We start from the raw sequence: 18,206 nt of genomic DNA, 5'->3' as shown, positions 1-18,206 counted from the left end.
TTGTTTAACAATTTATTATGACTAACACACAAACCTGGAATGGTGTTATCCAAGATGAACCCAAAGAATCCTCCGATGAACATGTGGGTAGTGAAGAGCACAACAATCACTTGGTCCAGTTCTTTTATTCCTTCAAATCAAAGAAAGAGAATAAACATCATTTGAAACCTGACATGTACCTTGTGAAATAACAAAGTGACAACTATAAATCTTGTAGGGAGATTCTCTTTGCTCTTGCCTCCTCCACATGAAGGTCAGAGATCAGGGTTTAGTTCAGCCTAGTAAAACAGAAAGAAATACAGGCCCCCTTAAAATCAAAACTAACAGCAACTGGGGCCTGACAGTAAATCTTGTAGGACAGGATAACACCCAATCCACACACGGTCCGGCTCCGATCTGTCTGTTGGATGGATCACGTACTTGCTTTCTGGATTTCTTGACCAGATGACCCATATTCCTGTGTTCATCTCTGAGCCATATATCTGAAATTTGAACTCCCCCCACATGTCCAAAATTGAAATTGTCATGAAGACAAGACTTTTTTATGTAAGCTCACTGGAAATAGTGGCACTTAACGGACAAAGGATTATACTTTGACGTTAGATTTCATTCATTTAACCCAAAAAAATATTTTGTGATGCGAATAATTTCCACTTAATAGTTGTTTACTATGCCTCTGGTGTTCCAACTGCCCTCTGAAAACAATATTCGTAGATAATAACACTGGAGAGCTCTGTAAAATCTTACATTTTGTTTAATAACAATATTTTTTTGTTTTACATCCAATGCTGTCCTTTTTTTGGTAAATAATTTGTGCATGGCTACAGCAGTATCCCTCAAAAAGTTGTCCACCGATTTAGCATTACACTGATATACTGTAATCGAAGTCAAAACAGAAGGATCAAATCCACTGCCATCTTCTTTTATACCCCATGCATCCTTCGGCCACCAACAGTTCAGGTCGGAGATGCAAACGTCATGCTTGCAGTTGCTAATGTAGTCTTGAGCTGGTAGCCTCAAGCAAGCTACAGAGCTCTTTACTAGAGTTCATCAACTGCTCCAGATCCTCTCTGCGTTTTCAAACTTAAACCATTAAAGATATATTGAGTGTGGAGTGTCATCATTTGTGCACGTACGCACAAATGATGAAGGACTGGCTGTCCTAGAAAATGTAAACACACACCCTTCAGAATAATCGTGGCATGCTGTGTCCTGCACAGCCTATGGCTCATGGCATCCCCTTACCACCTGGAGCAGAACCACAACCAGACAGGCACGAAGACACACAGCCAAATATGGGGCTTCCTGGCAGGGTTGCTGTGTTGGCTTGCTACGCCGTAATGCAGCCTCTTTAATGATGTTAAGTTAAAATGACTTATTTTTCAAAATGTAATCTGAATAATGTTAAATAATTCACTTCACAGTCATGCACTTATTTATTTGCAAAACATCCATCAATTGTTTCAGTGTTTTATTAATGTTTTCGACTCCTGTCACAATTTCCTTCACTGCATCCAGGAGAGCCAGCTGATTTTTGAACAACCTCCAGACTCCAGGAAAGAGGACTGGGAAGTGGACTGTGTGACATGGCGCAGGCAACTGGTAGTGAGAGGTCGTATGCGCGTCATCCTCCGCTCCTGCATCATCATTGTTTAGCCCAATTAATTAACTGTTGAAAGCAGCAATGCCGTTTTCATTTCGATACAATTTTGTTCTAAATAAATTGCACTCGTTATTTACAAAAGACACAAGAGATTGCAAATATCATCTTAAAAATTATGAAATAAATTACCTCGGGGTGACGGTTCTTGGTGGACATCATCACTTTCTCCCTCAACCCCTTGAACAAACTCCACCTAATGATGACTGTCCAATAATTGCTGCAGCCTCTCATCCTGTCAGATCTGGTGACCTTGTCCTCCGCCTGCGATTTGTTTTTTGGCAACAACTTTGATGTCAAACCCTTTTTTTAAACTTGTGCCACCATCCGAGCTGCAAGGGACACAGCATTCAGTGCTTCAGTTATTGCAGCCCAGGCTTTATTTTTTCAGAAACCTGCCTTTTGTGGCTTCCACCACAATTATTTAAATATCTGCTGTTGTGAAATTCTTCAGTTTTTTTTACCTTTTGTCTCTTATAACTACAACTTCCCTGTTCAGCACACCGCTCTCTTCATGACAAACGGATGTCCTTATATATAGAAATAGAGGCTTGGCAGTATGCTAATTGCAGACAGCGGACACAGGCCTTTCAATTTAGAATGATTCTAATTCACAAACATACGCAAGGTGGTAAGAACACTAGTGGCTGGTGCGCACGTGTCATGAATCCTGCAGTGATTTTGCACATGCACTTATTTTGTGCGGAGAGTAAGAACATTTCTGCACACATATTAGTGAATGAGGCCCAGTGTCTGATGGAAAGCTATGCTACATTTTCAAAGCCTCACCTATTAGATGAGCTTGACCTCTAACTTTTGACCGATTTTAAACGGACAGCTCTAAGTACTGCTGTGAACTACAGAATACTTCAACTCAGCTGATGTCCTTTGGCCAGTTTTATAATGAACCAAAAAAAAGTATACCTCTCATGATAAAATAAAAGACTTTAGTGTTTTGTGCCATTGGGTCATTGCAGAAATGCTTCCAGCACTTATTTTTTCAGCTGTCGCTTTCTGTCTCAATCTCTCTCTCTTACAAACACATTGCCCATGTCATAGTCGAGAAATCCTGCTGAGTTAGTCAAATCATCCATAAAATATTTTGACCATCCTCAGCAGGCAGGCAAAACATGAAGCAACACCTGCCCTCTCTGTGAACCTGTCATTCAGATGCACATGAGAGTGACCTGCCTGCACACTGGGCAATCACAATAATTAATATTAATCATCATATTGGTCTTCATTGTGCTGTTGTAGGCAGTAATAACATAAAAGTGAACGATCTTTTTTCTTATTTGAATTTATCCTTTAACTTAAACCAATGTGTGCTTAAATATGTCATGCATATATACATATATATGCATGTTACCTTTTACTCCTTGTTCAGGTTCTTGATCTGCCGTAGGTTATCTTTTTTTTTCTTAAAGTTATTTACTGGGACATACCACATTGACCATGGTCAATGTGGTATGTGCCATAAACATTTGCCTCTTAGGTTAACCATATTCATGACACTCTATTTATGAGACAAGCGAATGGGTACCATACCATGAGAAGACTTGACAGGTAGTTTCAACTGCCCTCCCTCATAGGTCAAATGGCAGTGTTAAGCAGTTCTGATAATGGAGAGCATTAAGCCGAGGCCCTCACGGGGGAGTCCAAATATTTGGACTTCTAAAGGTTGTTTGGTGGCTGAGGAGCAGTCTCAGTAATCACTGGACAACTGTGGCACTCCAGCTTCCTCAGTCAGGCCTTTCATGTGGCATGTGTTGCCACTAGCACATGGGTGAATACAGAGCTCCATTGAATATGTGAATGCCTGCATGTCCTGTCTTCATAATGCCCCTTAGGTAATAAACTGCTTAATGAAGTTGTATTGAATTGAATCAAGAATCGCAAACAGTACTGACGTAGTTTGCCTCTGAACACACTGTTGTTCGAGGAACCCATGCCATATCACACACACACACACACACACACACACACACACACACACACATTTCCTGCCTAGAGAGGTATCAGTCAAAAGTTCAAGGCACCTGCTGAGTTGATTTTAAGTCTCACAATCTGTACAATCTGATGGATCTGTCTGGATGAGCAGCAGTTTGTTTACAACGAGTACTGACAGGCTCCGTCTTGTGAGCAGCTATGAGCTCAGTGTTGAGGCTGGGGGAAAGACTCGGGAGCAAGAGTATTTTATCTCAGCCAGGCAGATTACAGCCAGAGACATGGGGGCTAGCCAAGAGGATTGGGAGGTAAGCAGCCTAGACCTGAGAAACCAGACAAGCCTTTATGCCCAGTGTTGAACTCTGGATTAGCACTTTCCTGGGAGACACTCGCATCACATGACTCATGGGTCTTATGTCCAATCAAGGTCTTATGTCTGCAGGGAAGAGCTGTTTAATCTTGAGAATTGCTCTTTTGATTGCACTTCATAGCCGGTGGCCACAGCGATGCTGCTAGGCCGATCAATGTATCATCAAAAGCAAGGAATCATCAGCTGATGGCCTGTGATTGATCTCTGACTGTTTCTAAGATCTCGGATCAATCAGATTTGTGTTTGTAGAAGCTCCACATGGTCTAATTTCATTTGTTAATCATTTCATTTGTTGAATAATATTTCATGGTTTAGCTTTATTAAGTTCTACCTGTCACGCATATGTTTTTGTTTGCGTATTAACTTGATTTAAAATGGATGATTTCCAGTATTGTGCACTATTTGACTTATTTTGGTTTTTTTGGTTTCCCTCTAGCTTCCTTCTTCCTACCTGACTAGCCAGTAGTGATGCTGATGCAGTGAAAAATACTTTTTACCTCAACCACTGCCATTTGAGTTCACTGGAGCACACACTTAAGCCGGATTGAAACCTAGATTAAACCTGAGTGGTAATGTATGAATTTGACCCTCTATGAACTCTGTGCACGCTTATTTTCTTTTGAACGTGAACTTTTTTCAAGAGCTGCCACAATTCAAATGGGATTCACAAATAATCACAAGAACTTGTGTGACTCAGCAAATAGATTCATTAAATAACAGCTTTTATGCCAATAGAGCAGCAATTGTCAGTGAAAAAAAGAATGATAAGAAAGTTCATGAAAGTCAGTGAGTAACATCTGAAATCTGTAATATACCAAAGTAAAAGGGAAAATAAAAAAAGAAACTCTATGTGCCGGGCTTTAATGATAATATAAGTGTGCACGACTTCGATGATAATTTATGTATTTAACGATAATCACTACTACTTTTGGACTATATTTCCCCAGGCAGCTAATGTCTCTGTTTGAGACTCCCTCACAATTACACCCTCCTAAAGACTGACAGCACCTGCATGATTTAACTGTAAATATATAACAACCCCACCCTAATACCACAAGTAAAAAGCTAAATTCTAAATGGACTGCATCATTATAGAAAAGTGCTTTACATTACAGGTCACATTCACCCATTCATACAGCCTTTCTGTATATAGTGCATCTCTATCATACATCTCTGTCACCCATTCACACTGTGATAGTACAGGCATCAGGGGCAATTTGGGTTTCTGGGTTTTGGGGTTTTGCCCGAAAAGACACTTTGAGGAGGGAATGAGCTGGAGAAGCTTCAGATCAAACCACAGAGAAGTCGAAGTCCCACTCTTCCTCCTGAGCCACAGTCGCTCCCAAGCCATGAGTGGCTGTGATAGACTCAAGAGTGCGAAAGCCCCTTCGAGTTGCTCTGACAGGCCGAGCTGCTCTTTACACCCGACAGAACTCAGGTGGCCAAGTGTCTGCCAAAAGAGCGTTACACGACTGACCTCTCTATCCCAAAACTAACTACTTGGGGGTAAAACAAACACACAAAAAACATTATCAGGGCTCAGGCTCAGGTAAGACAATTAAAAAGGCTCTCCCTGCAACTTAAAAATCTAGGCTAAAGACTAAAGGTAACCAAGTGTTTGCCATATGGGCCTGTGGGATTTCGGAACACGTTGACCTCAGGAGCTTAGGCTGGCAGAACCACTGCCATCTTTTCTAGTGTAATCTGTAAGTGGAGCAGTTGCAGCACACAGCCTCCCTCTCGCTGTCATTCCTGCGATAGGGATTAACCTAGATGTATCCCTTTTTTGGCATTGTTTGTGTAGTCTACCTTTGTTTTATCGTAAGAAAAACGAGACGGCCAGACTTAAGATGAAGATTTAGCAAATAAAAGCAAAGCCACACAAGAATGACAAACATGCACACGTGAATGTGTGTTTACAGATTGCGATTGTGATATTATTTAGTCATCAAGATTCATCTGACTCTTGGTATTGACACGTGTGGCTCTGATGTGGGGACAGATGAAAAGGTAATTGAGGTACAGTAACTGGGATGTGCTGATCTGAGTGAGAAAATGGGATAAATCTGCTGCTTTTATTAAGAGTTGATGCCTATCGATGCTGGGAAATAAGTATCTTGACAAGTTAACCCACGACAACACTGTGTGTGGGCCAACAATGTATATTAAAACCAAGTGTGGGTGTTTTGATGCACTTCCTTTCTTAGTGGTGTGTGTTGCCCTCAGTCATTTGCCGTTCTAGTGGTTCTGGTGACGTTATGTAAAAAAAGAAACAGTATGAATTCCTGGCCGTATGGTTGAAACAGCACGGTGCTCCTTTAGTGAGTTTCAGGTCAAAGCCACACCTGATGTTCAGCAGTGAAGTTTTCTCTCCTCCAGCTCTCCCAGAGTTTTCAACCCATCTCTCCATCTACCATCTCAACAAACCTCAGCATTTCTTCCGCTGTATCTAGATTTTTCTCATGCAGGGCACATTTGCATGACAAAAACATGGACATTTTGGTGGAAAAACATGCCAGACTTCATGTTCTCACAAGATCATTGCTTTCTGTCAAAATAAACAAATCTGTGTATGGTGGAGGTGAAAGTCATTATGAGTGGAGTTGTTGCCTGTTCTAACATGCCTGTTTGGAATGGGCTGTTTTCTTGGTCTGTGGCATTGTCTTTCCAAACTGTAAAGGTGACCTGCAGTTATTCAGCCTCAGCAAGTAGCAAGCTGCCGCAGGACTCAGTGCATAGAACCCTGAAGCTGCATTAGGAGCTGTTCACCTGTGTAAGTTCAGTGATTGACAACTTCACTTCAGTTGGGGAGTTCCAGCCACTGCTGCCACATGGCACAGCTCACCTGTTTTTTCAAAGATTCAAACATTGAACGTGTCATCTGTCCAAATCGCACCAAATTGCACTTCCTTGGGCCCTTAACAATGCAGATGTTAGTGTGAAGTGTGAAGCTGACAAGATTTATTTAGATGTGCAAGCTACATACAGACAGACAGACTGACAGAGATTTCTCGAAAGATGACGCAGGAGAGCACCAGCATCTCACATGAAATCAAACGCCACATCTCCAGCTTACCTCTTGCCAACAGGAAGGACACTCATGCACCAACATGCACATGCATCAATGCAGATCGGTTACCAAAACAAACACCAGAGTTTGGATCAGATTACACATAGAACAGTACAGCTTCATTCACTGCTCATGACTCCATTGCTCCACTACATCTTTGCATAGGTAATAACACTTGGTAGATATGTTATTTTAAAATATAAATTCTAATATGATTACCCTTTAATGGACTGAGTCAGTGAGGTTAGGGTAAGGTGCTAGGGAATGCATTATGTCAATGAGTGTCCTCACAACTATAGAGAGACAATTTGTGTGTTTGTGCGCGAGTGTGAAAATAACCTGTGTCAATGATGCCAGGATTGGAGTGAAACCAGGTGGGTAAAACAAGTCCACTGAAGGTAGAGAAGCCGAGGATGAGGAGGTTACGGGATGAATTCAGGTCCACATACTGGAGAGAGAGAGAGAGAGAGAGAGAGAGAGAGAGAGAGAGAGAGAGAGAGAGAGAGAGAGAGAGACTATGTGATACAAATTTATTTCAATTGGTTAACTGACTCTCAGATGGAAACCATTATTTTGTTGGTCTGTGTCAGCTGGCTACCAAATTTGCCTAAAATGTGATTAGAAATAATCTGGGATTCCAAAATAGGCCTGAATTTTATTTTGGTGGAGGATTCACATGTATTCAGTCATGACAGGTCAGCACAGGCCAGAATGGGAGTACATGAATGTGCTGTGTTCATTCAGCTGGAGAAGATATTTCCTGGCCCATTACACTAAATGACCATAATCCTGCAAAATTAAGGAGGGGGGTTGACATAGTTGTTGATCTGTAAAGAGATAACAAGTATCACTTCTCACTTCTTTTTTGGGGGGGGGAAATCTACTTTCTGCTTACTTATTTTACAAATATGCTTTACTGTAGTAAAGTTCTGAAAAAGCCCAATTTGCCCAAGACACAGATAAAAGCAACCTCTCTCAGGCAAAATGCACTATTGGGGTGGAACTTTGGCCTTGAGTCAGCTTTACCAGTACGATTATATTTCAACTGACTTTCTTTTCTGACAAATACTCCCTCTAACGTCCTGCTACTTGGAATTGGAGGAATATGAAAACATCTTAGACATTTCCACAACAGCTACACGTTTACATTCTAAAGCCAAATTAACTAATAAAAGAGTTAATTAAGTGGCAATATTAACAGCTCTTAATACCTGCCCCAACACATCCTGCATTAATCACATTGAAACATGCCGTACCAGGAAAGAGGGTTACAGTTGACCCAAGCTCATCTTGTTGCTTGGACTGTTTCCCATCCACACTCACACTAAAAGTATATCACCACCCACAGAGTCATCACGGACAGAGACTCTTAAGGGGAAGTAACTGGCCTGCTAAAAAGATATGCAGTTAGAGTAATGGTATGGTATTTAAAATCTGACATGCAGCTTTTAATCGTGTAGAGTCCACTGCTGAGTCCTCTTGATACTTCAGTTTGTCGTTTTGCTTTGTTCTTTTAATGACTTTACCGATTCATTTGAGACGCGCTCCCCAAATAAAGTTTCTTTTCATTAACTGATCCATATAGGAATAATCAGTTTTATCTTGTATTTTAGGTCACAGGTTCAGTGCCAGTGTAATCTCTATAAACATATTCTACATGTGAATATGTAGAATCTGTGGGGGAGGGACAAGGTTTTGGGGCTGGAAGCCTTCTGCTGGTTTCTGTCTCTAGTTTGACCAATGACGTTTGAGCAGGCTTTGGTTGCTTGCAGGTAAATGGTATGTGTGGAGAGCAAAAGAGACCGAACACATTGACAATGGCTATCGACTTTTTAATATATCTGCATTTATACGCAGATAGCTGTTAATTGAGATTAGCTGTGAAAAATGTTTGACTTTTGTCATAAAAGAAACTAGTAGGACTGTACACAGTGTGTAGTGAACAGAAGACAGTCTTGGCTCCGGATATCCTGTCTACACCGGAAGCCCCAATATATTGGCCATTGGCCTGAGAGGCTAATTCTTCATCAGACGATAGCCAATCGGCTCCATGGTGGCAGTCCAGCACTTCTAGACCCAGATTTGTCCTTTAATTCTCACTTAAAACAAATTTCTAGGGCCTCCTTGTTTCACTTACGTAAAATCTCAAAAATCAGACATGTCCTGTCTAAAAAAGATGCAGAAAAACTAATCCACGCCTTTGTTACATCCAGACTTGATTATTGTAATTCCTTATTATCAGGCTCCAGCAGTAAGTTGTTAAAGACTCTGCAGCTTGTCCAAAATGCTGCAGCACGTGTCCTGACAAGAACAAAGAAAAGAGACCACATTTCTCCTGTGTTAGCTTCACTACACTGGCTTCTGATTAAATCTAGAATAGAATTTAAAATTCTCCTCCTCACCTACAAGGCCCTTAATAATATGTCACCATTATACCTCAAAGAGCTGATAGTACCTTATCAACCCACTAGAGCACTGTGCTCCCAGAATTCAGGCTTACTTGTCGTCCCTAAAGTCTCTAAAAGTAGAGTAGGAGCCAGAGCTTTCAGCTATCAAGCTCCTCTCCTGTGGAATCATCTCCCACTTTCAGTTCGGGAGGCAGACACCATCTGTCCGTTTAAGAGTAGGCTTAAAACCTTCCTTTACGATAAAGCTTAGAGTTAGAGCTGGTCCAGGTTTGTCTTGGACCTGCTCTTATGCTTCTATAGGTTTAGAATGTCAGGGGACACATGACACATGGTGCTTCTCTTTCCAGCTTCTACCTCTTTCTCACATTAATATCTCATCAATACATGTTACTGACTTGACTTCTTCCCCCGAGTCCTTGTGCATCTTGCATTGTGATGGCGGATCGCAAATCAGAGATCATGATGGTGGATCGTGGATCGTGTTGGCAGCTGATCGTGGATAGTGGAGGTGGATCGTGATCAAGGTGGCAGCTGGATATAATATACACTATGCCTACTCACATACAGAATTGTGATTTGTGAATATGGGCTATACAAATTGGATTTATTGACCTTTTCAGCAAATTATGTTTCGGGTCACAGGGTCTTGATTTTACGTGGAGCGGGTGTCTTAGAAGTGTCTGCCAAATGATATATGATACTGTGAAAAAAATAGGATAGAATGTATTGAATATGTATAATAATTGAGATGCATTTACTTGAAGGTTGGATATCCCCACAGCTGCAATCATTCCAAACATTACGAGGAACATGCCTCCAATGACCGGGTCTGGGATGGTGATAAACACTGCTCCAAACTTCCCAAAGATTCCCAGGATGATCATGAGAATACCAGTCGTCTGGAGGACCAGTCTGCTTCCAACCTGGCACAAAAAGAGCACAGAGACAAGAGGTTTAATTTAATCATTGTTGCAATGCGTTGTTTATTTTTCATCAGGATTATGCATAGGCAAAAACCTCTGAATGGCACGCTATCATGTTTGTGATCATTCTGATTCAGACATAGACAATTGGCAACGAAGAAAACGTCCTCGCAAAAATAATTCGATTCCATAAACCTTTCACCACTCACTTTGGCTTTTACCTGAGGTGGGATCTGTACTACTCAAAGACAGGCTGTCATTTTAAATGGGCTTGTGTATATCAAACTGACACATCAATTAAATTAATATAAAGTCTGTCTGTCAGCAGTATTAGTGTTTGCCAGGAGAATACAAGACATTTTATCCATATTCACTTTTATGTGACGCAAATGGTCACTGATGTACTTTCGTCCAAATGTCGTTTTTGTCACCTATACTGTTGGGAGAATTGTTTTTCAAAAGAGGCAATAATTGAACAAGATACAGTAGAATTCTCACATGTGGACTGGAGGTGGTTTTCACTTTAGCCTCAATTATTCTGACAATTTACAGAGTCCAAGAGCAAATGGTAATAATAGGCCAATCTGGACCATCTTCCAGTTTGGGTAGCTACTCTGACCAGGTGGTTAAAATTCTTTCAGTTTAAAGTATAATCTAAAATGTCAAAAGCAATGTGTTTTTTTATCCTTAAATATATTGGATCAAGGAAAATGTGTGTTTGCTATTTGACAGTTTCCACAAGGTGGAATTTGTTAACACAGGTCTTTGGTGAATGTGGTAAACTGTACTGTAGAGGAAGAGTCAGATAAAAGGCAGAGAAATACGATGCACTTTTAGACCCCACTTTCATCAAATTGAATTTAACTTGTAATTTTGGGCATGACAATGTGCCACGTTAAGTAGAGCAGTTTGATGCAGAGGCCAGCGACAACTTTTGATCTTCATCTGGGCACTGGCAGATGTAGAAATAAACTGTCAATTGAAAGGCATTGCTGGCAGAGCTGGTGTGGATGTAAAAGCCTGTGTTAAGATCTATCACCATAACATCAGACATGTTCAGACCTTGGCAAATAATTACTGTGGGTCTAAAATATTGCCCTACATTGTGTGTTGAAACTAAGTCTAAAGCAATTCAAGATGTTCAAAGGCTAAAATCAATACACATGGCAAACAGTAGTTTAGCTAATTCTTGTCTTTTAGGGACATGTAGACGGTTACTAACATCACTCAACAGAAGGATCTCAACTTAAGCGCAACATATTCAGAAAAGTCAAACATTCCATATGTCAACAGTTTGCAGTGGAATAAAGTGGCCACCCCACCTCATTTCCTTGATTTTGTTTAATAAAGTTTCAGTTAAAAACAAAAAACCTTATAGTATAGTAACATAGACCTGATATTTAATGATGTTAAGTCCATTGTACTTAAAGCATATTGTCTGCCTATGTGGCTGGTGTACAGGCTTGCTGAAGTAGATGTGTGGTCTAAGTACACTTTCACAGTTTCACTTATTGCTGTTTAACACTTGCCAATTACCAGTTTTCATTAGTAGATTATCAAAAATGCGATGTTGATTGTAATCCTCATATTACTTGGATGTTTAGAGAGCATAACAGTCATACGTTTGTAAGGAGTTAGCATTATTCCTTCTGGATCACAGCATAGCACTGGGGGACTATCTGGGGCTATTTCTTGGGGTTTGGTTAGTTACAATTATTTATTAATATTATCAGAATAGCCATACAGAACATCAGCTACTCTTCCTGGGGGCAACAGATCTTTTAAGCTATCAGCTCGCTGACTGAAAATCTTGCCTGCTTAACATTGTCCCTATCAAAATGCAGTCTTGTGAAAGTTGCTTGTTGGACACCTAAACTCAGTGGAATAATTATAGTAATTTTCTATTGCAACACATAACATTTTGTCCCTAATTAGCTTTTCTTGGAAGTCATGACATGTGACAACTGCTATGTAGGTGTTTACCACGATCTGACAGTCAAAATCTCAAGGGGGCCCTACTCAGTTGCTGGATGTTCCCCACCCCGGCTCCAGGCTCTTGAAAGGCTAATGTCACTCATGTCAGTACACTTGACTTTTCGTTTAAAGGCACAAACACTAAAAACAGAAGTGGGAAGGGGAAGTGCCAAGGGGCAGTTACCCATTAGAGTACTCTGAACTTTTAATTGCTTCACTGACTGAGGCATGATGAGATAAGTGTTCGTCAACAGACTGTAAAGCAGTCCTGTCACTGAAAGAATGAAAAGCATATGCTGACAGAAATAGAAATGTGCTTCTGTGAACATCGGGACAACTGCAGATGCAAGGCAAAGTTGGGCATTCCAGGACAAATCCTGGTGGGCTAGTGGACTGTCAAAAAGAGATATGCCTCCAAGGCTTACTGCCAGAATGTTTCCAAATCAAGCTGCTGAAAAAAACATTGACAGCACCATTCCACTGAATTCTCCTTCCCCCCAAGTGGACAAAAAGGTCAATTATTCAGCTTTAAAGAGTCCTTAAATACAAGATGAGATTAACATGAGTTCTACCTTGGTTATGCCTAGAGCAGCGATGTTCTGGCTATAGGAGGTGGTGCCGTTTCCAGTTCCCCACAGTGCAGCCATGATGCAGCCGATGCCCTCTACAGCAATACCTCGGTTAATGGCGTGAGTAGGTGGTGGAGGGGCACCGGACAAGCGAGCGCAAGCGTAGTAGTCACCGATTGATTCCATGGTAGATGCCAAGACGCCGGCCATCATACCCAACACTGAAGACACACTTACTGTTGGCATACCCCATTGACCTATGGGTACAGAATTGGAAAACTTTACTTTACATACAAACACACATTTACAAAAATTACAATTAAAGACTTTGGATTGATTTCTGATAAAATGTATTTATTTTGTTAGTTACTCAACAGTTGAATGTGTGACACAGGTTACTGTTTTATCTAACACAGACCCTCCACAAGTCTGAACACTTTTCCTAGTATTACTTTTTCTGACAAACCAATAACTCTGCACAAAAATGTTTGATTAAAATGTGTTTGAAATAGAATCAACAATCGACATACAATCATTTCCGTCTCTGCCAAGTGCAGAAACTTTCCAAGTACTTGAATACCCATTCCAAAACATAACAAATGATGATGTTGCTGAGTGACATTTAAAACACCTTAGGCTCTTGTAAAAGCAGCGCTCATCCCCACCCATTGCTGTTCCTTTCATCAAGACATAAAGTCATTGTCCTTTCCTCCCAAAGATATTCTTACTCCAAATGTAGTATGATAATATCCCCAGGCACTTTACTGTGAATATTGTGTAAACTGTATACCTAATGTGGTCCTATATAGTAATATTTTTGGTTTTGTCTTGATAATATATTTGTTTAAGGAATGGCGTAATTTATAAATATATTGTGTAATGTACTCATGATGATGTTTTTGCCTTGGTTTTAATCTGTTTTATGCATGTCACTGCACAAACTATTGCCCCTTAAGTTTTTAAAAACAGTACTAGTGTGTACTTGAAAGCAGGCATCCACTGGTGTAGGTGTCAAATGTTGAACTTAAAGCGTATTGATGTCATCGGGTTTATGATGCAGATAATCTTGATCCTGATTAAAACCTTTCAAAGACATGCAGAAACATGCGGCCACATTGAATGAATCAAGTCACACATGAAAATAATGGCACGTGTCCATATCATTCAAATCCATAAAACCCTCCTCAAATGTCAGCAATGCATTGAAAATCTGCAGAGTAGCAATTATATTTCTTTGTAAGGTTGTCGCCTGTGATGGGGATGCTTCAGCTTAGTCCTAGATGGCAGTTGATTATCCTTCAACATCCCATATAAACGTATTTAATATCCCCTGTCAGTGTCAATGTCTGCATGATCCCTGTCAAGTCAGTTGAAGATTTAAGCCTTTGACACATCTCAAAATATGTCATGTTTTATTTTGTTGTTGACGCCGTGGTTGTAAGTATCCATTTATACGATCTGAATAATACCAAGCCGTGCCAAAAACATTGCGTGCTGATATTTCCTAACTTGTTAAGAACTGTGTTGGGCCTGCTCACATATAAAAGTTTTCTTTTATTGGCACAGTTGTTGGTGTGATCATGGTAGACTCAAATGTGGATAAAAGGGTCGGAGTGAATGTGCCATCTGCAAACAGTAAGTCCCACGCTGTGCAAATAATCAAAAAGCTACAAAACTGCATGGCTTTACCATTCACAGTTCAGTTTATCAAGCAGACCCCAAAATGGCTTTTCACTTATCCATATATATCGCGTGATAAGATGAAAACACTGAAGCGCTAACATGATAATTATTATATTACAGCAGCAGATGTTCTTTCAACAGCTTGTTGTTGTTAAGTCATGGACATCAACATTGACACATATAAGATATACTTTAAGCAGTTGAGGCAAATGACGATCATTTTCATTTGCGCCAACAGATTGGATGACATGTTGGCAGATCATTAAAGAGCGGTTGTGCAATCATCAGCTAGACTTTAGAAAGTCCTCTGTTTGTATATTTGTTGGACGCGACCCAAACCCAAAGGTGAAATTAAGGAGTGGCTGGAAGACTGAGAGGAGAGTAAACTGTAGGGCGCACGTCACTCGTCACTTTCAAATGACCTAACACAATACTTTGGCATTTATTATATTCAAGCAAAATATACGACAGAATATTATTTAGTGCAACTACTTCAGGACCTTAAGTAGCACTAATGTACTACACACACACACAGGACTTCAGAGAACATTAAGTTGACTTACTCTAACCTTACTACTTTCCTAAAATTAACCCTTACCATGACCTTAACCTAACCTTAAAATATGTCTATGTAATGATTTACTTTACTCTGACTTTCTTTTTGCCCCCATAAGGAAGACAAGCTCACATAATGTGACAGACAAAACGGGACTAGCACCTGGACCACACACTCACACAGGTGTATAACAATATTAGAAAAGAAGTAATGGTAGATATGATATGATATGATATGATATGATATAAATATGATATGATGATTTACATACCAGGGTAAGGTACATGGAACCATGGGGAGTTTGCTACAGCGTCCAGGCTGATGTCGGTCCTGGCTGAATAGCCATACTCATTAGACTTTGAAGGCAGGACGTCAAAGATGGTCAGTAAGAAGCAGACCAGCCAGCCGCCACACATCCCAAACAAAGCCTATAATTTATGAGATACAGAGAACATTGTATTTCAAGTGAAGTTCATCAAACATACACATGAACATTATTATAAATGTCTTTCTTGAGCACCTCTGGAGCCACATCTGGTGAGGAACAGACTAAAGACCTTTAAGCTACTGAGTAAAATAATATACTCAAGTCCCATACAAACCATACAGTCAACATTATCTGCCAGTAATCTGGTTCTTATCAAAAAACAATGACAATCAAATCTATCCTAAAAATGAAAATAAATAATTTGGGTTCTGCTTAACTGCAACCACAGCTGATGGGTAAACAACTTCAGCAGCATAGGGTTCTGTGAGCATCATTATTCACATCATAATGATAATGATAATGTTTCCACAGCCCTCTTTGATGCTGGAGTATGAGCACAGTCTAATTACATTTGCATTACATCAGAGCCTGTATGCAGCTTCTCGCAGCGTGATTTGGGCAGCAGTATGTATTTTTGCATTTTGCATTTATGGGGGATTACATGGGAGCAAAATGTTGTAGATGGCTGCCCACATAGAGTTTGGTTCTTCTCGAGTTTTCTTCCAGTTAAAGTTTTTTTTTTCTCTCCACAGTCACTAAAATGTTTGCTCATTGTGGGAACTTTTGGGTTTCTCTGTAATATTGTGGTGCTATACAAATAATTCATATTTAATGTCAAATTTGTGTGTGTTATTATGTGTTGGCCAACCCTTCTGTGCTGCTGTATTATCCCTGCTTCATTCAGTTAAACAGATACTGATGAATAGCTATACAAACTCAGAGCAGTGAAGATTTTTTTTCTTTTTGATGGCCCGTAGGGTTTTGTTAGATTGCACAACATGTGAGTCACTCTGCTAAAATGTGTGGACCTGCCATTCATAAAGTATTTCAGAGACTGAACCCTGAAGTCAAACATGACTCAGAGCCCTGTAGCTCACCTGAGGGCCCTCTGTCTTCAGTCGGATTGGTTACGGTTGTTCTTTTAAAGCTTTATGTATTGAGTCAGTCTTTAATGTCAATGTTCTCTTTCCTCACCGTCTTAACAGAGTCAACATCCAGGGAGCTTCATAACCACACACCTTATTTATTTTGGCTGTTGTTGAAGAGGAAAATAATATTTACTGTGCTGTTTATTGATGGGGAAAAAAAAGGTCAAGCTACATTAATAATCTTCAGTGAAAAACTTACTTAACATTTGTCACAGTGTGAATAATGTAAATGGTTTTGTATTTATATAGAGCTTTTCTATTCTTGATGACCACTCAAAGCTCTTTACAGTACAGTTTTACATTCACCCATTCACACACACATTCATACAGTGCATCTATTAGCAGCACTTTGTTGTTCTATGAGGGACATTCAGGGTTCAGCGTCTTGCCCAAGAACACTTCAGCCTGGGGACTGGGGATCGAACTGCCAACCTTCTGGTTGGAGGACGACCGCTCTACCCCTCAGCCACAGCCGCCCACAATGTATAACCTTTAATGTGTCTGTTTGGATGTGAACAGAATGTTTGTTCTCACACTGACCAGGCATGTAAGTGCATGAATATGCAGCAGGTGGGATGGTGATAAGAGAGCATGTGTGCTTAATCTAAATCCATCCTTAGTTTAATACAGGTTAAAAACACACTCCCTGTGTTGGTCCGTCACCACAGGAGATCTCTAAGAGGTGGTGACTGTAATCACAAGACTGTTGTAGGTGAGGGATTGGACACATTATCCCTCTAAAGACTGTAATTGTGTTTGCTCAAATCAAACAGAGGCCGTGAAATAACTCCTGAAGAAACAACAAAATGATTAAATCCTGCTTTTCATACGTTTGTACTTATTCATTATTTCATACATTTATATGCATATTTCCCCACCCCTAATGACTGTTAAACTCTAGCAGGGCATCACAAATAAAAACATGAGCTATGCAGAGCCATCTGGTTCCTCCCCAGGCTAATTAGAAACATAATTTAAAGATAATGATTATTTTTTAAGAGCTAATAAAACCTTAGGTTATCAATAAAATGTTGTTTTGTTGTTTTCTATTTTAATTAAACCAATAAGTTTAAACAAAAACAAATTTTCTCTGCTTCCTTCTACAAGTACTATACTTGGAAGGTCACAGGACATATGATATAACCATCATGTTAGACAGTGTTCTCTCCCACCTTCATCAGGGAATTTATTTAGGAAGAATAGAACTCTACTGGGAAGAGCCGATTTGAACTGGCTACTTAATATATATATGTTTGTGTGTCAGTGTTTTTTATGGATCATGAATTTTGGGGACATGTTAGGGGGCACATATTTGCGCAATTAGTTCAATTTACTTCAAGGGGCTACCAGGACCAAATGTAACCTCAGCCTCCCGAGTGTCCTATGACCCTACAACACATGTACAATATAAATATGTTTTATACTTTAGTTCCACTAATGGACTCGCTCAAAGTATTCAAGGGGACCAATTGGATGGAATGGTTAAAATGACAATGCCTCCAGAAAATATACCACCACCCTTGCACCCAGTGAGCAAGTGAAATAATACAGAATGATAAATAATTGAGTTAAATGTATTGTTGGTTTGATATTAATCCACAGCCATAATCTTGACTTCTTTTTTACACTA

The 18,206-nt window shown here is 40.0% G+C and overlaps 1 protein-coding gene across 1 annotated transcript in view; it reads right to left on the bottom strand.

Moving 5' to 3' along the window:
• si:dkey-106n21.1 (solute carrier family 23 member 2) overlaps nucleotides 1-18,206 on the bottom strand; it is a 41,798-nt gene that overhangs the window by 922 nt on the left and 22,670 nt on the right. Inside the window, exons 7-11 of the mRNA XM_034588904.1 lie at nucleotides 15,432-15,588; nucleotides 12,925-13,178; nucleotides 10,214-10,378; nucleotides 7,387-7,495; nucleotides 35-130 (exon numbers count right to left, since the gene is read on the bottom strand). Of these exons, the coding sequence (XP_034444795.1) occupies nucleotides 35-130; nucleotides 7,387-7,495; nucleotides 10,214-10,378; nucleotides 12,925-13,178; nucleotides 15,432-15,588 (781 nt within the window). The remainder of the gene's footprint in view (nucleotides 1-34; nucleotides 131-7,386; nucleotides 7,496-10,213; nucleotides 10,379-12,924; nucleotides 13,179-15,431; nucleotides 15,589-18,206) is intronic.

This window comes from Hippoglossus hippoglossus, chromosome 6, assembly GCF_009819705.1.
Source record: "Hippoglossus hippoglossus isolate fHipHip1 chromosome 6, fHipHip1.pri, whole genome shotgun sequence".
Lineage (NCBI taxonomy): Eukaryota > Metazoa > Chordata > Actinopteri > Pleuronectiformes > Pleuronectidae > Hippoglossus > Hippoglossus hippoglossus.
The sequence above is the reverse complement of the archived record's forward strand: the minus strand, read 5'-3'. Positions and strand labels throughout refer to the sequence as shown.